This window comes from Danio aesculapii, chromosome 4 (assembly GCF_903798145.1).
Source record: "Danio aesculapii chromosome 4, fDanAes4.1, whole genome shotgun sequence".
Classification (NCBI taxonomy): Eukaryota; Metazoa; Chordata; class Actinopteri; order Cypriniformes; family Danionidae; genus Danio; species Danio aesculapii.
Window position 1 is genome coordinate 39,305,129 of NC_079438.1, and position 25,507 is coordinate 39,330,635.

The 25,507-nt window shown below is 33.5% G+C and overlaps 1 protein-coding gene across 1 annotated transcript in view; it reads left to right on the forward strand.

The window, feature by feature from the left end:
- The first annotated feature begins 7,647 nt into the window (after window positions 1–7,647).
- The window catches only part of cacna2d1a (calcium channel, voltage-dependent, alpha 2/delta subunit 1a), a 116,083-nt gene continuing 98,223 nt past the window's right edge, over window positions 7,648–25,507 (forward strand). Inside the window, exon 1 of the mRNA XM_056455625.1 lies at window positions 7,648–7,962. Coding sequence (XP_056311600.1) covers window positions 7,856–7,962 — 107 coding nt within the window. The 5' untranslated portion in view covers window positions 7,648–7,855. The remainder of the gene's footprint in view (window positions 7,963–25,507) is intronic.

The window sequence follows — 25,507 nt, forward strand, 5'->3', positions numbered from 1 at the left end:
TATTGCTAGTAATAATAATCAATTAATAATAATAATAATAATAATAATAATAATAATAATAATAATAATAATAATAAAATAATTAATTATATTTTAATAAAAAATAAGAAGAAATGTGTATTACTACTATTAAAATAATCAATTAATATAATAATAAAAAATATATCAAATTTATTTTAATGAGTTAACAAGTTTGGCAGGGATGTATTTGGCCAATTAAACTGTACAATCCTTAGGCGTAAAACTACAAGAAGAACAGCCAAAAGGATAGAGACGCCTGCCATCATGCACAACAACTCAGTCAGCTCATGTCCAAGAACTCGCATTGCCTTTGGAGAACAAAACAAAACTTCTTTCTTTGAAAATGAGAAGTGCGTATAAGAGCCAAGTATCAGATTTATTTTCTTCAGCTCTTTAGCGACAGAACTCAGTCGGTTTCTTTTGAAGGGCAACCCAGTTAGTTCAGTTCTGCTTGTAAAATCCACTGTGAGTCTGTATTCAGAGGAGAATAACTCTGACTTACAGAGACACATGCTGCCCCACATAGTTGACCATTATGTTGGCAAAAGATATACATCAAAATTGCATCCTTTTTATTTAATAAAGTCTATTTTACTGTAAGGAAAGTGTCCCCAAATAGATCTTGCCACACGTATAGAGCTAATCAAGGAAAATTATTAGGGCACAATTAAATATTAACACACAATCATTAGTTACTAGGACAGAGATGGAGCATAAGGCTGGTCTGGCCTGCCAAATGACTGTGTTAAAAATTAAAGTAACACACCAGGTCTAAATTTATACTGTACTTATTATTATCATTATAATCCTTTATCCTTGTTCGGGTTCTAGTACAGATGTCAGTGCAGCTTGGTTTTGTTTTATAGTTTATGCGGTTATTTTAACCATCTAAATAGATATTTCTAAAACCTTTTTAATGGAATAAACTTAAATTCAGAACTGAGAGTTTTATTGCAGTTCAGTTTCTGAATTTGAATTTAAGCAGATGCAGAATTTGTGTGAATCTTAATGTAAAAAAAAAACAAAAAAAAACAACATCAAACAAAAACAAATACAGTAAATTATTTTAAATGTATATAATTAGTTACAAAGTTGCATATAAATTGAATACAAAATTGATTAGATTTATAACCCTTTTGGCATGTGGATTGATTTAATAAATTGAAAAAGATTCTAGAAATCAAGAATTTTTGTGTAATATGGAAACCATGTATTATTAAGTACTTTAAAAAGAGAGCAGTGATTGAACCCTAGTTGAAACGCCTCAAACCCCCCATTTTTTTCTTTTCTCTGTATTTTTTAGTTCTCTTATACATACAATTTCACCAATGATATTACAACATCTTGTTTAAAATAAAATGTATAAACATGTAAAAGTTATCATTTGTACCATAAAAAACAAAAAAACAAAGAGAATGATTTTTATTAGCTATTATGCTAATAATAATTATAATACCAAACTATATTATTATTATTATTTCTTTTTATTTGCATGCTTTACATTTCTTTGAAAACAATTGTTATTTATTTTATTAAATATTTCATATTCATATTTTGGATTATGTGTTTGTTATATATAATATTTTCCCTTATTTAATAGAAAATCTGTAAAAACTGTTTAATAAAAAGAAATTATTATTATGTTTATTATTATTTATGTTCCACCCAATAGTAATAATAATTGTAATAATAATAATAGTAATTCATTTTTACTATATATATATATATATATTTTTTTTTTTACACTTTTTAAACTTATTTTAATGTAATTGTTACTCAATGTAATAAATATGTAATATTCATATTTTGGTATTTATTTATAATTTATTTGATTTAAAAATATGTTTGTATTCATGTTTTTATTATTATTATTAATAATAATAATAATTTATTCATTTTCTTTTCGGCTTAGTCCCTTTATTAATCAGGGGTCACCAAAGAATGAACCGCCAACTAATCCAGCATATGTTTTATGCAGCAGATGACTTTCCAGCTGCAACCCAGTACAGGGAAATAATAATAATAATAATAATTTTGATTTTCTAACCTCAATCTCCTCTACACTGTAACCTTTTCTTTCCGTAACCCCCTTTTGTATTTCAGTTTAACCCCAGCAGAGGATCAATAGTATTCACCGCAGCTTCACTGACAGGACATCACGTTACCTTTACATTTCTTTTCTACACCTACAAACAAGGTTGTCACCATCCTTCTTTCTGTCTTCTGCTCAAACTCTCTCCATCTCCAGTATCTGAAAGTCTGTGTTTCGCTCCTGCTCATTTAACTCCTGGGTCTGTTAACTGATAGTGTTGTGTTGCTAGGAGACTGAAATCAGCTGATCTGTGGATACATCATTTGGCCATCCTGCAATTCATCCTGGGGGCCGAAACTTGAACTTCTGATGACCCTATAATCACTGATACACACCCTAAAATATTGACATGCATTGTATTTATATAGCATATTGGCTATTTATTTTATTTTATTTTATTTTATTTTATTTTATTTTATTTTATTTTATTTTATTTTATTTTATTTTATTTTATTTTATTTTATTTTTCGATTCATGTTTATTTCTATAGCACTTTTACCATGTAGATTATGTCAAAGCAGCTTAACATAGTTCTAGTAAAGTCCAGTTTTCAGAGTTCAGTTTAGTTCAGTTCAGTGTGGTTAAATTTTTACTGCTGAAAGTTCAAACACTGAAGAGCAAATCCATCGATGCCGGTGACGTTAACCAAACATTTAACATTCACACGTTTATGTGATCTGTTTTTTATTTATGAGCAATAATGGAAGAAAACACTAAAACTACCAAAGATTTTTGTCGTTGAAACTGGAATTTGATGTTTTATTTGCCCTTATAGACAGACGAAAGGAATAAAAAATAAACAAAACAAATCAAATAATTATTCTGTGCATCACCAGCCAATAGTTTATTATTTAGAAGAAACTGTTGCTTCTGTTCAACCATAAAATTAATCAAATTCTGTAGTAAACTGTTAAGTTGCTACCAATTATATTTCAAAATATATAAAAAAATTTCTCCAAAAACCTTTATGGTTTTCAAACATGCACACTCATAAACAAAATAGGATTAATATTTTAAGAATAAATTATTTAGTAAGTTCAATTAATATATGGGATTTATTAAAACAAAATAATACTTTATTATTATTAACAATAATAATAATAATAATAATAATAATAATACATTAATTTGGATTAAATAGTGGTTGATCAGCAGGTGATATTGACTACACTGGCTGACATATATAATGTAATATTTTTTATTTATTGGTTAATTGGTATTGAGATTATTTTGAATATGTATAGACAAAATGTACTATTTTTTAATTATTCATATTCAACAGCTACAAAATTGTAACCTGTACATTACCTAGTTTTTTTTTAATCAAATATATAGTTTAGTTTCACATAACCTAATAAACCTAATAATAATAATAATAATAATATATATATATATATATATATATATATATATATATATATATATATATATATATATATATATATATATATATATATATATATATATATTAGTATATTTAAGTTTCTCCTGTTAATATTTTATACTAATATTATAAATATGTATAATACATTATTATTATATATAATAAATTGTTTGTGGGTTAGTCAGTGTCATATGAAGGGGACGGGAACCAGAGATGTACATAAAGATAACAGTTTATTGATGTATAGGATGACCAGATGAAAATTTGGAGGGACCGGGGGAGTATAGGAGGCCAGGTACACAGTGAGATGGGATCGGGGATTGACGACAACCAAATGGGACCAGGAGAAAACCACACTAGGAGGGAGAGACACAGACACTGGAGATCAAGGGGGTACGAGAGAGGTAAGTTAATATGAAGAATAGATATAGACATTGAACATAGGGGGAGCGCAGTCCTTTAATGTAGCAACGAGGCTGGAAGCTGAGTGTGGGATGGTGAGGGACTTTTTGGTGCTGGAGTGATGATCAGGAATGACGTTTCTGAAATCATGCTGATGGTGGTGATTGAGAGTGGGAATAACCTGGCCTGGCTGTGACAGTCAGGTAGGAATGTCTTATTTTAAGAGTAATATTTAATTTTTACAGTTTATCAGATTTCAGTCATGCAGTAACTATTGCATAATCCAAAGATTTGTCTTAAAACGTGAATTTGTACTCCTAAAATCAGAGCTCTCTCCTCATCAACAATAGTGCGCGCAGTGGTTCTTGATACCGCTCTCAGTGTCACTCTTCTGTTTTGCTTGGCGTCTGTGTTGGATGTTGCTTCTTGCTAATACACCTAATCTAACTAAAGCCCTGTAATCCACTTAAAATGAGGTTATGAGAGCTGCGCTGGATCCACGAGGAGGCTTTAATGACAATGAGTTTCTGTCTTCATGCACTGCCGTGACCTGACAAACACAAAAACAGTCCACAAGGTGACTGCAAAACACTTGACAACATAAATGCATTCAATTATTTAAAAGTCATATCTGCCATCTGCTTTCATGTACAATCCTCTGTCTGTCAGATGTTTTTCATGTATAATGCGTTGTTTGTAATTTGCCCCAAAGCTGCATTGTGCACTCTTTCAATCTGCTTTGCTTCACAATGAAAACCTCTCATATTGTATTCAAGGTGTGATCATACACACACACACGCAGGCCCCTGTGTAAATCCTTATATTTGCTGAGATCAGACTGAGCTGCTGCTTTGCTCAGTAAAAGCGAGGCTCCGGTGAGCTCACCTCCACCCAGACAGCAAACACTGCATATCTTTTCATATCGTAGAAATCATGACCTTAGAGAGCAATCAAAACTGCAAAAAAAGTTATTATAAGTCTATTTATATTGTCATAGAAGACTTATTTGAAGCCATTGGATGAGAGAGACACCATTTACGACCTGTGATATTTGCAGGTAATTTACAGTGTCAATTAAAGTTCTGTCTGTCTGTCTGTCTGTCTGTCTGTCTGTCTGTCTGTCTGTCTGTCTGTCTGTCTGTCTGTCTGTCTGTCTGTCTGTCTGTCTGTCTGTCTATCTATCTATCTATCTATCTATCTATCTATCTATCTATCTATCTATCTATCTATCTATCTATCTATCTATCTATCTATCTATCTATCTATCTATCTATCTATCTATCTATCTATCTATCTATCTATCTATCCCGACAGCCTGTCAAATTTTCAGTCACTTTGCAATAAGGGAGACTTTTTTTAATAGTTTTTGTGTTTTAATTTTGTAGAAAGTCATGTGTGACTTTTTCTTTACAGTATATTTCTGTGCAAATATAGTATTTTGCATAAATAAATAACAAACTTGATATTCACTTCCCTCTGACAAATCCAAACTGCACAAAGTCCACACAAATTTGAGATCTTACAAATAAATTTTCTTGCTGAAATCTAATTGTTCAATGGAAGAATAAAACAATTTATTATGCAGTCTTTCCTCATCATCATCATCATCATCATCAGCCTATTATTATTTTTTTGATATGTATTCTTATTAGTTTTACATTTTACATTAACTACCAAACAACACAACAACTATAAAACAACAAAATGCATGAAATGAAAAAATAAAAAAGGAAAATAGTATTAATAAAAGGAAAAAACAAACAAACAAAGGAAAAAACTATAATACAGAAATACAAAGAGGCACTCAATAAAGGGCAGTGAACAAATTAAGCGCTACACTGCTGGTCAGGATCAGCCTTATATTGGTCCAGGTCCAAACCGGACTCTTTCTATGCAATATTTGAGAGAGATAAATCAACCATGTATTAAATTGAGGAATAGAATCTGATTTCCACTGCTTTCGAATGATACTTTTAGCAATGATCATTCCATATACTGTATTATGGTGCTTTTTTATGGACACATAATAATCCAGCAGCGAAAGAAGAATACCCAAATAATGCTAGTTCTGCGGTCAGGTGTAAAGGCACAACTATACATATCAGAAAGCCATTTAAATATGGAACACGTCATGCCAGAAATTGCAACATTTTGGACATGTCCGAAAGAGGTGGGTCAGAGAACCTTCAGCAGACATACACAGGTCACATGATGGAGAAATGGTTGGAAAAATTCAGTGTTGATTTTAAATTTTGATTAATGCAGTCTGTGCATTACTTTAAATTGAATTAATCAATGTCTAGATCCAATCCTGCTGATCCGTTCTTCCCATGCATCAGCCTTGATCTGCATGCCCAGTTTCTCTTCCCAAGAATATTTTATTTAAGGAGATTGTAAAGTAACTCAGTTCTTGAAAAAATACAAGTACAAAATCTAAAATGAAATGTTTAAAATAAGATGAGCCCAGTAGTACCCTAGACTTTTCTTCCTCAGGCAAACAATGAAAATTAGGTTTTGCACATCATACATCATTTCTAATCTGCAAATGGCAAAATAAGTGTGTTGAGGCAAGAGAAAACTTTTCTATATATTATAATTATTATATATATTATAATTATTATTAACCTATGATGATGATGATGGTTATTATTATTATTATTATTATTATTATTATTATTATTATTATTATTATTATTATTATTATTATTATATGGGCTGCACGGTGGTGGAGTGGGTAGCACATTCGCGTCACAGCAAGAAGGTCACTGGTTTCGAGCCTTCGGCTAGGTCAGTTGACGTTTCTGTGTGGAGTTTACATGTTCTCCCCGTGTTCATGTGGGTTTCCTCCGGGTGCTCCGGTTTCCCCCTAAAGTCGCCCCTATAGGTGAATTGAGTTAGCTAAATTGTCCGTAGTGTATGTGTATGTATGGATGTTTCCCAGTGATGGGTTGCAGCTGGAAGGGTATCCGCTGCGTTAAAACATATGCTGGATAAGTTGGCGGTTCATTCTGCTGTGGCGACCACAGATTAATAAAGGATCTAAGCCGAAAAGAAAATGAATGAATGGATGAATATTATAATTATTATTAACCTATGATGATGATGATTATTATTATTATTATTATTATTATTATTAGCATATTATTATTATTATTATTATTATTATTATTATTATTATTATTAAAGTTAGCTATTACTTTGGTCTGTTTGTCTGATTTGTCAGTTTGCCATAAGTGAGACATATTTTAATTGACTTTAAGAATTGTTTTAATGTTAAATTTTGTAGAAGCTCATAAGTGATACTTTATTTACTGTATTTCTAAAACAGAATTGTTCATAAATAGTAAACTGGATATTCACTTGCCTCTGACAAATGCAAAATTGCACAAATTTTTGGTATTTAATCGAGTTAGTCAATGAAAATATGATACTGTCTATTATTATTATTATTGTTATTATTATTAACATGTTATTAGTATACTATTATTGTTATCTATCTATCTATCTATCTATCTATCTATCTATCTATCTATCTATCTATCTATCTATCTATCTATCTATCTATCTATCTATCTATCTATCTATCTATCTATCTATCTACTGTATCTCTAAACTTTCCTGTCACTCAGTCATTGATGGCTCGCAGCACGGTCTCCTTGTATGGAGCGACACGCGTGATGCTGATCGCGCACAGATGGGTGGGGGGCGTGTGGAAACCGATTCGCCAAAGCGCACAGTCTAAAACTGACTCTTTACCGTACAGTCAAAGCGGAGAGAGAAGCACGGAAACGCCCGACACCCTCCAAACTAATTCAACAGGGCAAAGGCAGAAGTAACTGGAGGGACCGAACGCATCCGTGATTTGTTTGTGGAAATAGCGGCGCTCATGGCGGCAGCTTGACTCTTTTCGGAGGGTCACTTGAGTGGATTTTAGTGGGGAAAAACTCGCGTGTTGGATGTCAGTCAGAAGAATGATGGATGCGCTCAGATTGTCGACCGCTCTTCTTCTCCTTCTGTCTTTATGCAGCTTTGGAAGCGCTATACAGTTTCCCGACTCATTTCTGTAAGTAGACGGAACAAAACTTGTTATTGTTATGATTACTAGTTGTTACTCTTAAAGAGTTTGATGCCATTAAAGCCGAATACTATAAGTTTTTTGTATACTAACAGGGACAGGCTGGTGATACTCCAACCACAAGTTGCGTTTCGCGTTCATTCTGCTCTGCTTTTTATAGTTTGTAGTCACACATCCGTTGAGTTTGGTTTTTTACGATGCCATGAGAAATTAAAGGGACAGTTCACCCAAAAATGAAAATATGTGGATAATGTACTCACTCGCACACCATTTAATATGTAGGTGACTTTTTTATTCTTCAGTTGGAAGAAGATTTTTACCTGAAACTACAGTCGTTATTTATTTATACACTGTGGGAGAAAACAGCCTAGAGGCATTATAAAATTAATAGGCCAACCTGTGACACCTGACAATACATTTAAGTATTGAATGAAGAAAAATTACCAGTATGTGGAGGTAACTGACATTATTTACCACATTACATCGACAAATGGTCCCCAGTGTGTTTTACTGCAGTCTCGATTTCCTGATAGCACACTATCATAGTTGAGATGTCTATGTGATGTGTGCATTTAAATCAGGGAGACATATTACTTAAAGTAGGCTATTTGCTCATCTGCGATACATGCTTTCTGTCTGATATCAAATATGCACTTGTAATATGTCTTCAGGGTCTTTATAATTCAGAATGTTTGTAAAAATCTTGTTTATTAGACTCTTTATTATATTTTATTCAAATATATTATGTACGTGTGCTATCTGTGGTAAAATTTTTGTGGATCTTACTTATGCTTATACTGGATGCTGGATATATAAAAGTTGCATGTAAACATCATATGCTCACATTCTCAGGAGGCTATGGATTGAAAGTAATAATGTTCATTTTTATTTCATTTTCATTTTTAAATCATGTTGATTTTCTTGCACAGAGTTTAAAACACCTCATTGTATCGGCAGGAGCCTCAGGTATTAATTTTGTTTTGCCTGTATATGTCCTTTTTTAGACTTTCAAAGTGGCAGTAGCTGTTGACTGGGATTTCATGGATCACTTAGGATTATATTTTTAACTTTAAACCTTGTTTAATGTTCTACTGAAGGAAAAAACAAGTGGATCTTGGATGGCCTTAGGGCGAGTAAATTAACAGCACATTTTTTATTTTTGGCTGAAAGATCCCCTTAATGAGATATTTCCTCCAAAAATAAATAATGTTGCTCGATGTTTTCTGTCTTCTTCTGGACAAAGAGAGAGTTTTTTCCCCACAGAAGAGCTTTTTTTTTACTATGCAGTATTTACTGAGTTTCAAAATGTCAAGTCTCAAAATAGAACACAAATGACCACAGAAATATCCCAAAAGTGATTTATATCACTTATATCATTATTAAAGGGCACCTCTTGTACCCCTTTTTTAAGATTTAAAGGGCAACTATGGTAAAAAATCTACCTTTCAAGCTGTTTGGACAGACATATGTGCATGTATGGTGTATAGACTGTCATATTGGGGTGATATAAGCACACCCAGTGCTTTTTTTCAATTTAACAACATAAAAAATGGTGGAGCAATTGGAGCGGTTTTCAAACCGACTGCAACTTTACGTAGGAGTGCTGTCCCCCCGCCCACAAATATTAATTGACAGGCGCGTCATCATATCCTCAGTTTGTTGATTCACGTCCGCCATTTTCAGCGTGAGTCAAAGCAATATCACTAAAGGAACACCCTAGCTGTATTTTCAGATGCAAGGCTCATTGGGCTCAACACAAGATCAATATTCTCCACATTATCGCTCTAATCAGAATTATTGGTTGTATCTTTAGGTAGGTTTGCAAACATGTGTACTTCTCATTGAGTCTACCTTATACTTCAGCCATTTGCATTTCTCGCGATCCCAGAAGCTCCCTGTGATCTTAACTAGCATGCGTTTTAGAATTCTAAACATAGGTTTCTATCAGGGTAAACTCAAGTCGACGGCTGGGCGCCGCGGACCGCTGCAGAAACCTATGTTTAGAATTCAAAAATGCGTGGCGCGACGATTCAGGACACTTCATGTTTCTGCCGCGCCACAGAGAGTGTCTGGTGTGCCGTGTCGCGGCTTCGAGCGGCGTATCCGGTGCCTCGGTCAAAGTTAATTAAGTGTGCGTGGTTATTAGTTTCTGTGTACAAGCTCGGCACTTGAAACTAGCACAAAGTTGGCTGTAAAACTGTACAAACACACATATGATTTTGTACTCTCTGCTTGGTCCATGTCCGAGTCGTACATGTACGAGTGAATGCTGATCCTTTCACTCTCGCTCCTTCTCTCAGGCTTCCTGTCTGTGTTGCTAACACAGAGCGGGTGAGCTCATGGCCCCGCCCCCTTGTTACGTTGGGCGGGAAGCTGAAACTAATTTACATGTGAAGCAACACACCCCTAAATCAGCGAACTGTGGACACGCCCCCAACATGACACTTTTTAACACATTATAAAAAAAAAAATCTGAATTGTGTTTTAAACTGAACTTAAACTGGCACACTCAGAAGAACCATAATAGTAATATTAAATCATAAAAAACAGGTAAACTATGTGACCTTTAATATAAGTCTTTTGTGTCTCCAGAATGTGTCTGGAAAGTTTCAGCTCAAAACAGTCATCAGATTTATTTTACCTTTCAAAATATTGCAATTTGCTCTGAACACAATGTAGCTGTTTTTGAAGCCTGTGCCTTTAATGCTAGTTTTCCCCACTCACCGTTCCCACGTGCCTGTCAGAGTGTGCCTCAATCTCCGCCTTGGCTGCATCAGATAAACAGCACAGTGACAGACATGAAGGAAGCAGATCTCACGTAACTTTGACATGTTAATGCCTGGCTGTCAATCAATTCGGTGGACGGGGAAACCGCACTCCTACATCATGTTGCGATGAGGCTCAAAATGGGAGGGATTTGGATCCTATTTTAACGTCAGGAAAAAAGAGACTTACTGTCTTTATATCACCCCAATATGACTGTGGACAAACTATACCTACACACAGTTCAGTCCAAACAGCTTACAAAAGACATAGGTGCCCTTTAAAACTCACTAGTTAAGTCAAATCATCTAGAGACAGAATACATGTGATGAATAGAGAAAAAAATAAGCCAGTACTCATTGTAAATCATTCTATGTTATTTTCTAAGACAAGTAAGTAAGGTACGTAGAGAAATGTTTTAAAATGTGTTGTGTTCTTACTTTAAAATGCTAAAACTTAATATAATTTACTCATCTGTGTCATCCTTTCATATTGCTATGATTGCTGTGATATTTGTTTATAGTTTTTTGTCCTTTCGTTGTGTTTTATTGGTAACCAAAACTGTTTGGTTGTCAGCAGCATTCTTCAAACCATCTCCTTACTGCAGCAGAAGCCAAGTCATTTAAATGAAAAACCATAAACTTTAACTGTAATCCTTTAACGAATAGATTTACAGCTTGTTTTGCGGTTTCCTAACACCATCAAGGCTGCTGGTGCCAGGGAAGTGGCCATCAAAACCTGATGTGCCACCTGTGTCCTAGGTTATTTTTACTTAAGCGGAGCCTGTCACCTGTCCACATTATTTCAAACTCAAGCATGCACCTTTTTACCGTATAATCACTAGAAGGTTATGTAATGAAGCCTTCAAATGCTGACAGTAGCAACCTGCACATGTCCACTGTCCTGCAAGTCTATTGGGCTGCTCGAATATCAAGCTTTCTGTCTTGGAAATAGTCTCATGTTCTGGCCATGAGCTACGATTGTTGGGTTTGGTATGTTTTTCTAAATCAAATTGATATGAACCCTCTCTATGACAGATTGGACACAAGAAAAGCTCAAGGCATAGAAGCAGTCATCTGTCAAATGCAACCAATCACAATCTACTCTTTCCTTTTAAAATAGTTTTGGGTTTAGACAGAATTTGGTAATATGTAAATCACAGGCTAAATACCCTTAGGCTTGTGTCGGGTCTTTATTTATGAGAATGTACCTATACTAAGACATTGTTCACACTTGATAGTAGTAGGCCTTTCACGCTTGTTTTTTTGAGGGATTATTGTTGTTGTTGTTGTTGTTGTTGTTGTGTGAATGTATTATCACAGAAAAGATTGATAACTAATCTTATTTTTCAATTTAGGACCATGTATGCCACTAATTAATGATTAGTGCTGTTAAATGACTAATTGTGTACAAAATAAAAGTTTTTATTTAAAAAATACACGCGAGTATTGTGTATATCTATTAAGTTTATATAAATATACATGCATACATATGTATATAATATTAAAATATGTATGTATGATATATATTAATAATATTTATATGTTAGTTTAGGATATATACATATAAACAACCATTTTCTATATCTGTGTGTATGTCTATATAATAAATATACACACAGTACACATAAATATTGTCAATACAAACTTTTATTTTGTATGCAGCTAGTTGAGATTAATTGTTAAACAGCACTAATAATGATTATACAACAGCATAATAATGCAAACAGGCATAAACACAATTAAGGGACAAAGAATTTTAATTCTTAAGGTTATTTCGATTCTGTAATTCGTTTAATAAGTAAATGTCCCGATATGAAATTTGACATCAGTGATGTATAGAATGTAAGTGTCCTTGTGTAATGGCTGTAATGGCTTTGTAAATGTCACTATTTTGGATGTGAACTGCAGCTTAGAAACAGAGCTCATTTGGACAACTTCTTCCAAACAATCAGTGGTTTTCAGGAAAATGTGAAAACTCTAAGAACCTCCAATAGAGATTGAATGAGATGACAGAGATTGCACAATCAGCTAAAATATTGCAGATATATGTTTTTATATAGACATGATGGGCTATATAGTGTATATAAGATAACATTATGGTCATCATTTTCATGTATTGTGCAATAAGTTATATTGATTATTGCGAGAGGCCTAGATTGTAGTAATACACAATATGTTTATGGCCATATCAGTATTTGCTGAAAAATACTGTTTTGGTAATGATGTTTGTCATCATTTATTTTCCATCCACTTGTTCCAAACTGGTTTGAGTTTATTTTTTCTCCTGTTGAACACAAAGGAAGATGTACTGAAGGAAGTTTGGAGGATACACATTGACTTCCATAGTATATTTTGTTCCTTCTATGGATGTCAGTGGCTGTTTTTTTTTCCCAACATTCTTCTGAATAACATTTGATTGTGTTCAACAGAAGAAAGAAATTCATAAAAGTTTAAAACACTTCAGTGTGAGAAATTGAAATGATCCTTTTAATGAAAATAAGTCATTGGCTGATAAATTGTGCATTATATTTACAGGTTGATGCACTTTCACTTCCACATGACGGATAATATTTAAAAGCTTTAAACAAATTAAATTTTTATATGTCATCAATTACAGTTGAGTACAGGCTTCGTATACAAACTACACTTATTTATTATCTTTTTTTGGTCAAGTTTTAAAAGAACCAACTAAAATGCAAATGTGAATACACTCTACGTTAAAAGGAATGGTTCACCCGACAATGAAAAAAAAACATTTTGCTCATGCAGAATCTGTTAAAGATGTAAATGAGCATACTGTATTATAAGTTTTCTTTACTGAAGAGTCAAATAGCTCTAAACTTTTATGAATTTCCATTTTTTGTTGAACATAAAACCAAATTTACTGAAGAATGTTGATGAAAAGTAGCCATTGACATTTATAGTAGGAACAAAAAGTACAATGGATTGGTATTTCAGTATATCTTTCTTTTTATTGAGCAGACGAAAGAAACTCAAACAGGTTTGGAACAAGTCGAGAATGAGTAACTGATAACAGAACATTTAGGTGAATTTGGGAAAATTCATGGAGATTTTTCTCCCTAATGCAAACAAATGGGGTCACAAGGCAATTTCAATGGTCAAAAGTACATATGAAGCTTTATATAATAATAATCCACATGTGTCCTCATTATTAGCAGAAAACTTAACTAAAATGCTTCCCTTGGTTCAGCTATATGATGCACATTCAGAAGATCAGTTAGTCAGTAAGGCCACATGTGAGCTGCAATATCAAGTAGTTTTATACCTGGCCTGAAATCAAAGCCCATCATTAAGAATGTCTTATTAAAAGTCTTATTAGGAATGATTTGTTGGTTTATGCCACTCTAAAAAAATTATAATAAATATTTTGCATCCAAAATCCTTTTTTATTACCAAAATCATTTCCTACTGTAAATGTATCAAAACTTAACTTTTTATTAGTAATATGCATTACTTAGACCTTAATTTGGACAACTTAAAAGGTGACTTTTCTCAATATTTATCTTAATAAGATTTCTCAATAAAATGTTTTTGTACCCTCAGATTCCAGATTTTAAAATGCCTAATACCTTAATATTGTCTTAATATAAATATTTTAATAATGCCTAATATTGCCCAATCCCAACCATACATTAATGGAAAGCTTATTTATTCAGCTTTCAGATGATGCAGAAATCTCAATTCCCAAAAAACTGTTGTGTTGACACTTTTGACTGGTTTTGTTGGTCACACGATACATTCCTTCTTCCAACATTATTTTCACCAACAAATATGTTGAAGTGTGCAAAATAAGACATGTTACAATCAAGAAAAGCAAGTTTTTTCCTCTGCTTTTTTGCCTTTGCTCTGCCCTTTTTGTGTCATTCTGAGCCCCTCATCATCCTGATCTGCGTGACTGCATCTTTGTGCCCAAACCCTAACCTTCTAATGCCAGAGCGAGTCTGCTTCAGATGCTCTGTGACTGCGCTCTCCTGCTCAATCTCCCTCATGCGTTCTTACTGTCTTGTGGTCTCGCTGTGCTGTGAGGCAGATGATTAATGTCCTCAGATCTGAGACTGATGTCACCCGTTCGGTCACTCACAGCTTCTCCAGAGAAGCACAAAGCAGGTAGAGCATCTGTGCTCTTCTGCCATTATGTAGATGTTGTGAATTGTCATCTTCTTCTCAGTTTGAGACCTGTCATCCCTTTATTTAAGCTTTTATGGATTTTATTTTCCTAAACAGACTGTTAGCTGGGAAAATAGGATTTCATAGAACTTTAAAAAACAAAATAATTAAAGAATCTGTATTTTTCTTTCGAACACTCAAGTTTCCATCCATCCATCCATCCATCCATCCATCCATCCATCCATCCATCCATCCATCCATCCATCCATCCAAATAAATGCAGAACTAATCAGAGTATAGTCAGATCTAGTATTGATTTTAACTGTATTATTATTATTTATCTGTTTTATTAATAATGTCTGTTTAATGTATTTTATTAACATCTAACCTAGGAATAAGTTGATTAAAGTGGAAAAAAGTGAAGTGAAAGTATAATATACGTTTATTTATTTCATTAAAACATGTAAAATGTAATTATACCAAAGTTATACTTTTTGATATTTATTTATTTATTTATTTATTTATTTATTTATTTATTTATTTATTTATTTATTTATTTATTATGTTTATGAATTAAAAAGGTATATTAGTATATTTCATAATATATATTTTTTGAGACATTTATTTGTATAAAGCTGATTATAAATATCTAACCTTAAACTAAACTTGAAGTGTTTATTTGTTTATTTGTTTATTTATTTATTTATTTATTTATAAATACTATATATCTGTTGAATTTTATATGAACAGTATTTATTGCAATTTTTATATTAATTTAGTCCAATAAATAAAAGCTAATTAAGTAATGTATTTATTTATTGTTCGTTTGTTCTGTATCTTTAGGTTTGGCCTAAAAATGACTTGGCCTTTAAAATTCTTAATGAACAGTACTAAATGGATAATTTCCTTTTATATTCTGGATTAGAGGAATCGAGTGTGAACACAGTTTTTGAAACTGGGAAATATCATATTGAGGATTAAGATGCATTACTTATTGCCTAAAGTGCCTGAACATCTTCAGTTATTAGTTTTTCAGCATTATGTTTTAGATCTAAGAAGGACAAGATAACTGCTGGTGTAAAATTTTAATTTAGTCTTGGATGATTTTTGTACTTAATCTCTTTCGAATTAATTCGGTGTATTGTGAATGGCTAGAGTGGCTACAAACTTTAGTCATTTGCATAAGCCACACCTAAAATACCTCAATATAAACGCTTTCCTTTAAGTTGTTGCTGTATCATGACTTTGCCCAAGACTTTGGGGGTTCTTCCCTTTCTGTATGATGGTTTTTGTGTCCATCATTCCCTGTCATTTTTTTTTTTTTTTTTTTGAGACTTGTAGTCTCAGGTTTTTGCTGCTCCTGGATCATTGTATCCATCTTCAGCTTTAAATCTCACAATAGTTGTGTCAGTGTCTTTGCCATGTTGCACTTTGACTACAAGCATAATCAGATTTCATGCTTAAGCAGTTCGATACATGGGCCTTTCCCGTTACTAGCCTTCTTCATCCCGCCAGAGAGCGAGGAATGAGCATTATTTGCCCTTTGGAGATCAGCCAGTTCACTCACAGTCTTTGTTGCATGGGTTTAAAGGGACAGTTCACCCAAAAATGAATATTTACTCACCATTTGCTCACCCTTTCAAACTTTTATAAGGTTTTTATTTTCTGTTACACACACACAAAAAAGAATATTGGAAACCAACATTTTCATACATTTCATAAATTTTCAATGGCTACTGGTTTTCACAGTTTTTGTGTGTATAACAGAAGAAAGAAACTTAAAAAAGAAGGAACACTTTTAAAAAGGCCCATTTTGCAACCATGAGTTAAACAGTTGAGTTTTAACATTTTTGAATCCACTCAGCCGGTTCTGGCAATTTTAGCTTAGCTTAGCATAAATCATTGAATTTGATTAGACCATTAGCATCTCACAATTTTTTTTTTTTTACATTTCCTTGATATTAATGATATAACACAGAACCTGAAAATAATCCCTAGCTAGCTAACTACAGTGCTGTGTAATAAATTTGTGTCTGCTGCAGCCATGGTACAACAGCAAAGTCCCTTGATTATTACAGCTCAATGAGAGTGAAGTTCCTGGCCATATCGGCTTAGAAAATAGCAACTTTTTATTTTATGTTGGTTGTAGTAAATGATGTAACTACAGAACAGTCAAGCTTTACATGCGGAAGTTATTGAAACCCTTTTATTGACTTTTTTGGGTGAGATGCTATGATCTGATCTGATTCAATGATTCAGGCTAAGCTAAGCTAAAAGTGCTCCTACCAGACTTGGGAATCTGCAGAATGGATTAAAAAATGGTAAAGCTCAAATGTTTAACTCTAGGCTCCTTTTCATAAGTTCACTATTTTCAGAAAAGCGAAGCGTTCTTTTAACCAGATGAGTAAATGCTGACAGAATTTTCCTTTTTGGGTAAACCGTCTCTTTAACCTTGAACTGTGGCTAAGGAGTGAAAGGTTTTGCTGTGATATTATGTTCCTGTGCTGCGCTTATGTGTTTGGGGGCAGTTTTTTTAACACCTTAGTTCAGCAGGGAGTCTTTTTGTAGGTATTTGCTGAGCCTTTTGAAAACAGCTGGGAGTTATTTCTGTCACTCTGATACTCAGGCAGAGTTAAAGCTCAGTCAGACTCAGACTGAATGGCAGTAGATTCTATTACCATGTTTTTTACAATTAATACTCTTGTATTAATTAATTCAGCACCCTAGCTGCCGAAAAAAAAATAAAATAACAGATTTTTTTTTACAGTGTAGGTTAATTAGGTTAACTAGGCAGGTTAGGGTAATTAGGCAAGTTATTGTATAATGATGGTTTGTTCTGTAGACTATCGAAAAAAAAATAGCTTAAATGAGCTAATAATTTTGACCTTAAAATAGATAAAAAAAATAAAAACTGCTTTTATTTTAGCCGAAATAAAACAAATAAGACTTTTTCCAGAAGAAAAAATATTGTCAGACATACTGTGAAAATTTCCTTGCTCTGTTAAACTTAATTTGGGAAATATTTTTAGAAAATTCAATGGGTAGCTAAGACTTCAACTGTATATGTATATATATTTTCAGGCTGTTTATAGTATTTTGTAAATTTATAGTATTTATAGTAAGTATGGAGTGCTTAAAATATCCTCTTCAAAAAAACTTGTGACTCAATGTCAGTAAAAAAATGAACAGAAAACTGAAGGCTGATGGATTTTTCTTTTTTGTGTGTGTTCTCTGATTTCCTCAACAAGCTGGCTGGAAATTGTGAATTGCTTCCATCTGCTTGAATGGTAGGCTTTTTCTGCAGAGGAAACACATCTGCTTTGCACTCCTTGTGTTTTTATGAATTTACAGTGCTTGAATTTACAGGTGGAGGATGAAGGAACAGTGCATGTGTTAAAGACCGCTTATGGAAACTTGTCTGTGGGATCATATCCCAGAATCCTTCCTCATGTGCTGTTGAGTCAATGCATTACACTCTGAATAGCTGATCAGTGGTTTCTTTCTTCAGGCTTTTTGTGAGAGCTTGTGGCTTTAAAGATAGTCTGTTGATGTTCTGCAGCTTACCAGTGTAAGCAAATATCAGATGTTCTGCAGCTCAGCACAAATCAGTGCTATTTGTGTATGTGTGTATGCATGTGTGGGTGTTCCAGTCTGGGGTCAGTAATGTTTTTTTTTTTTGTATAAATATGAATTAAAGAATGTATTAAATTAATGTAAAGTGAAATTAAAGATAGTTAAATAGTTAAATAACCTAACATTTCTGAGAATAGCATGATGACTCATTGATGAGAGTATTTAAGGAATGTTAAGTATTTTCTTTATGAAAATGTAAAGACAAAAGTGATGGCTGGACACCTTGCCATCACAAGAATGAGGTTTAAAATGATTAATGTAGGAAACAGTTATTTTCAATTTTAATAATATTGATTAGATATCATTTAATTTATTTGAAATTAATCTTTCAAACTGACACTCAAATATGACAGCTCAAATATCTTGCATCACTGCTATTGAAACAAATGTAGCGTAAAACTTAGTTTGGCACAAACAGTTGAAGTCAGAATTATTAGCCCCCTTTTGATTTTTTTTTCTTTTTTAAATATTTCCCCAATGATGTTTAACAGAGCGAAATTAAGGAAATTTACAGCATGTCTGATATTTTTTTTCTTCTGGAGAAAGTCTTGTTTGTTTTATTTTGGCTAGAATAAAAGCAGTTTTAAATTTTTTAAAACCATTTTAAGGTCAAAATTATTAGCCCTTTTAAGTTAAATTTTTTTCGATTAGTCTACAGAACAAACCATTGTTATACAATAAATTGCCTAATTACTCTAACTTGCCTAGTTAACCTAATTAACCTAGTCAAGCCTTTAAATGTCACTTTAAGCTGTATAGAAGTGTCTTGAAAAATATTTAGTCAAATATTATTTACCCATGGCAAAGATAAAATAAATCAGTTATTAGAAATGACTTATTAAAACTATTATGTTTAGAAATGTGTTGAAAAAAATCTTCTCTCCGTTAAATAGAAATTGGGAAAAAAAAACATGGGGGCTAATAATTCTGACTTCAGCTGTATTTATTACCATACCTGTCAACCTCCCTGGTTTTGCTGGTATTCTCCCATATTTTACCATTATATGCTGCTATCATCTTGTTTAGGTATTGTCCCGTATTTCTCCCCTATCTCTAATCTTTCTATAAAAAGTGAAAGTAGCACCAGAGAGCCGATCTCAAATTTTATATTATTGCAAGAGCTGTTTAAGAAATTATGCTTTTGCTTTATTTTGGCATGAAAGCATGTTAAAAATTAAAAATGAGACCTTAGCGGCTTCATATGCAACCTCTGAATCAGTTACGGATTCGGATGCGCTGACTAACGGATGCGCTCCATAATGATAAATACACTGTTCCCAGATCAGCTTCTGTACACGCAATTTGAAGAGGAGCGAAAGTGGACACTTTTGGATTTGGGTGTGTTTTTAAACAGACTTTATAATATGCAAACATGTTCGTCCTGGTGTTTTTTTGTTTTATTCACAAATAATTTTGTCTTAAAAATCATATTTTTACATCCCAATGTTGACAGGTATGTTTATTACCTCAGTGAGTTGATTTTCGTCCATGATTTTTCCAGCGTTTACCCATTTCTCTGCACATGTAAAGGGTTTAATATTAATTTGACAATTTTCTTTTCCTCAAGGCCTATTTTACAGTTTATTACTCTGCTTTAGGAGAAACTGTGCATCATACAAAATGAAGAGTGAGCGAAAGATGTGCATGTAAATTTAGCTAAATCGTTTACAGAGGAATTCAAATATAGCTCACAAAAAAAAAAAAATGAAACAGATGAGACGAAATGGTCATTAAATATACCTTGAAGCATTTTCTGTCTGTCAGGTTGATGTTGTGTGTTACTGAATGAAGATTAAAAGCATGTCAGGGTTTGCTTCATTGGTTACTGTTTAGGGCTGAGGTCCTGTTTAGTCAATGTGTCTGATTTGTTAAAGGAATTGTTAAAAAAATATTTAACGGAAGATACTGTATCATGAAGAATGTTGGAAACCTGTTCCGTTTGCTTTTTACTTTACAGTAAACACAAAGTTAAAATATTGTGGTAAACATTTTCAAATATAAAAAAGAATTTTAATTCCATGTGTTCAATAGAATAATAATATAACAATAATAATAATAATAATAGTAATTGCTACTTATATAATAATAATAATAGTAATAATAATAATAATCGCTACTTACTAGTTCAATTATACAGTATGAATAAAAAAGTATGGTTTCTGCCATCTGAGAAACCACTTTAGCTCTTTTTTTGGCACAAACAATTACAAATTGTTGTAATGTTGGTAAAAATGGTTGTGTAAAGCCTCACGCCAAGATAAAACCCATACAGTACCTGGGCGTTTATTGTTTGTGTTTATTGCCAGCGTTTTTTGAGATGTTTTTCAAAATTCATGCAAAAGTGATTTTCATTGGTGATGAGTGAACTCCCTGATATTAGATGATGCTTAATGAAAAACATAAATACCCCTGCACAACTTTACCATTCTGATGCTTGATTTGGTTTAGTTTAGTTTAAAATGTATTGTCCGTTCTGCTTAGCACAGAAAGGAAATTAGTTTTTAACACTGTATTCAAGACAACAATTGCATACATAAAACATTCACACATTAACAACACTCATCAAGACAACAACATAAGTTAAACATTTAAAAACCAAATTAGCCCCATACGTATTACTGCACATCATTCTTGACAACCACTCCATTCACTTCAAACAGTGATCCGATTTAAAACAACTGCAATTGGGATAAATGACTTTTAATTAGCATTTCTTCGGGCTTTAGGAATTCTAAACCTGCGTCCTGATGGAAGCATTTCAAAAGCTGAGTGAAGGGGATGTGTATTATCTTTAAAAATCACAATTGCTGTTTTTCCATAAAGGAGTCAAATAGAATCTGCAGCGAACGCTGTTTGTGACCAGTTATCTTATTTGCCTGATTGATAATTTGCGATCCTTTTTTTCTTCAGTTTAAGTGTTGTGTTACCAAACAATACTAAATGTGAGAACACTCTATCAATGATCTACATGCCATGTTTAAAGTCTGTGTACTAACATTAAAACTTCTCAACTTGCAGAGGAGACTGAGGCGCTGACTTGTCTTCTTATAAACGGCCTCTACATTACTATTAAAATTCAGTTTATTGTCAATAATTGTGCCTAAATACTTAAAATCTGAGACCTGCACTACTATTTTTCCAATGATGATGGTTTATAAAATCTAGTATCTACTGCTCTTGTTTGACTCCCCAGACATAGCTCCTTTATTTTTCCAATATTAAGATGTAATTAACGTTTGTCAAACCAATCTGTGATACTATTAATATATTTTAAATATAAGGAGCTATTCATTTCTTCCTGACAGGAAACCAATGCCAGATCATCAGAGTTAGTATTTGTTGCACAGAAGAAGTATTCACCTTTTCTGTGTATTCATCACATGCAGTAAGCTTATCCACTTGTGTTTAATCTCCTCCAGTACAGCACACAAACATCTGCTTAAAAGTTTTGCGGGAAAAAGTTACAAGTCATGAAAGACAATTAAGCGAAACTAAAGTCTTCATCAATTTGAAGTGCAATTTCCATGTGCCTGGCTAGACTTGTTTTGTGCATGAGTGCCACCAAGTCTAACTTCAGCAGCTCAAGGCATGCGAATAAAAGTGCCAATCTTATTGGTCGACCAGTTATTATTGCGGTGCATCACACCAAGTAAAAAAACCCACCATTTTGGGCATTAGTGTGCACACTCACATTAGCGAACTTTAGTCACAAGACGCACAAGCACAAGCCACAATACGATTCCAGATAACTATACAAAATAATAATTTTGAGGATGGTCTTTTGTTGAGGTGTTTGATGAAGTATTAAACAGCGTTTGAGATTCACTTACGTTTATAAGGTGTCTGAACACCTTAACTAGATAGTCTAGTTATCCAACCTCATCGTCTGTTGAGGCTAAATCAAATTTTTTGATGCACGTTAATGAATTTTTTCAGTCAATGTGTTCTGGTATAGTTTATGCTCACATTTTATTTTTAGACAAAAATAAAATTATCAGTCTTCGTATATCATTTTTTTTAGAGTTATATATGTATCTCGGCATTTCCGCCCATCCTTTTTTATATAACATCCTAATAAAAATGAATGATTTCTTTTTCAAACATTCCTCAGAATATCTTCCTTTGTGTTTAAAAGAAACCCAAACAGGTAATCACGAAATGGAGGCTGAGTAAATGATGATAGAATTGACATTTTAGGCTTCATATTACATTTGTGAACTTAAGATGCTCTCCACATACATGTGCGTCTTGACGTCATGCTTTTGGAGTTGTGTGTTAGTGAGACAGACAGATGTCCTGAGCGTGAGTGAAGGCAGGAGAGAAAGGAGGACAGAGAAGAGGCGAGATATATTTGTGGAGACAGGCACTCTTGCCAGAGGAGATTACTAATGTGTAAAGAAACCCTACACTCTCTTTGATGGACTCACTCTCGCTGGATGCACAAAGAGCATATTCAGATTTGGGCCTCGCATTTTGCAATTCATTCTGACACGAATCAGCTTTAATCAGAATTTTCTCAAATCAGCACCTGAGGGAAGCTCAGTGCCAGAGGAGATAGATGCAGATTTTAAGAGCTCAACAAGGCAGGCGGAGACATCAAAATAGTGTGGTTTTATCAGTTTTGTCCAGTTTGCTTCTTTAGAAAACGCTACATAGTCCAATCTTAACCCTACCAAATGCCAATCACACCAACCGTCATCTAAATATGACATTTCTTGCCCTCTGTGTTGTTCCAAAGTCATTTGTCTTCAGAACATTGGTTGAAAATCTGTTCCACCAAAATAGTTGAATCAATGTCATCTGCACAAACGTAATCACATGACAAACAGATATATGTTATGCTTTTATTCATCTGTGAATATAAATCAGCATTGTCTTCATGACATTTGATTGTCTTTATGAACCAGAGGTTCTTGAGGTATTACACCAAAAGTTAATTTGCAGAAATGTATTGGCTACTGGCTATTTGATGGGTAAAAGAAGACGTTATTCTGGCAGTTTCAGCCAATGAAATCTCATGGCAATTTGTTGCTTTTTGATTTAGTGGCTAGCTAGTATGATCTTGTACATTTTAGAATGGTTTGCTTATCCCCCAATCACGGTTGGGTTTGGGGTAAAGTTTTGGGGCACACCTCCTATTAAAAAGCATATGTTATTGTAGTAATGAAATCTAATTCATATAAATTAGCTACATTTCTGACTATACATGAAAATGTTATGTTTTCTTGTGAGCCCAGGCTGTTTTAGCACATTTTGATGTGTGAATTTCTGAACAGGGTGGCACAGTGGCTCAGTGGTTGGCACTGTCGCCTCACAGCAAGATTAGGTGAACTAAATTGGCCGTAGTGTATGAGTGTGTGTGTGATTGAGAGTCTTTGGGTGTTTCCCAGTACTGTGTTCCGGCTGGAAGGGCATCCACTTCGTAAAACATATGCTCGAATAGTTGGCGACCTCTAAAATAGAGACTAAGCCGAAGTAAAATGAATGAATACATTTCTGAACATCAATAAAACAGAGACTTTGCTTAAAAAAAGAACTTAAAACCACATGGGTACGTTTGATTAAAAATTAATAACCATTCCAAAAAAATAGTGGTGCAAATCATAATCTTGATGCGATTCAGAAGGATTACAAAAGATGAATTGTATAGATCGAGTTCATCAGCATTTCCAAAGCTTGCTTAGTCATATACCTAAATTCAACATTTCCTTCAGTATGTTACGTTGTATATATGAGGATTTATATGCTCCAGAATATTTGATGGTTGTGTTATCTCCTTCTTTCTGTTGTACTTATTTGTGATGGGAGATTTTGTACTCTCTCATAATATAAAAGCACCTGCGGTGAAACACTAATAACTGGTGGCACTTAGCTTGTAGATGGCAGAGACGTGTTGTGACATAAATTTTGTTGCAAGCCACAGAAGTAGTACAAATAGTGGCATGCAGAAAAATACAGAACTGTCCTTTTTCATTATATTATACATTATATATGTCTAATATTATTACAATGATTCGTGTATAGACATTTTTCAGTAATATATTTGTCTTTTTGTGGATCGAATAGTCTGTGTTTCATACAGTATAGTGAGATATAATTATATAGCTTTTACTCTTACTGTTTCTCTTTGCTTTACGGTAGATTTCTTTTTTTTTTTTGCTCGTAAGAGGATTAGATTAGCTATTTAGAATTTTCAACACTTCTCATCTGGTGTTTTTTAATTTATTTTATTGCAAACTCTCCATCACTTTCCTTCAGCTTATTTACTGCTTTGTCAGGAGTCAACACATATGTTTTACTTGGGGATACTTTTCATGCAACACATTGTGTGGATGTTACCCAGTGCTGAGGAACATCTACCACCATCTCCTATTCACACACACATTCACACACTACGGCTAGCTTATTTTAATGAATTAACATCAGATCATGTAAACTCGATAGCGAAAGACCTCCTGGTTCGGCTGGGACGCAAACCAGCGACCTTCTAGCTGTGAAATTTTCTGAAAGCTGACTCACTCAGTGTGTTAGAGCTTTCACTTCACTTTAGTAAATCACACACAATCGTTTCATATTCATGCATCTTTGATAGTAATGCATTTTAAATGTATTCATGTTTTTTTCTTGTTGAATGGCAGAGAAAACACAAGTTTTTCCCTTCATGTTCTCAAGTAGCCTTGAGTGCATCATGGGAAAAATACTTCTGATAATGGCTTAAAAGTTGTGGGCAAAATAGACTTTAATGATGATTAAGGAAAGTATTATACATATTCATACATACAAACACAGACATTTTATTTAGTTTAACTTAATTTAATTAAGGCAGCGTGGTGGTGCAGTGGGTAGCACTGTCGCCTCACAGCAAGAAGGTCGCTGGTTCAAGCCTTAGCTAGGCCAGTTGGCATTTTTGTGTTGAGCTTGCATGTTCTCCACGTGTTGGTGTGGGTTTCCTCCGGGTGCTCCGGTTTCCCCCACAGTCCAAAGACATGCGCTATAGGTGAATTGGG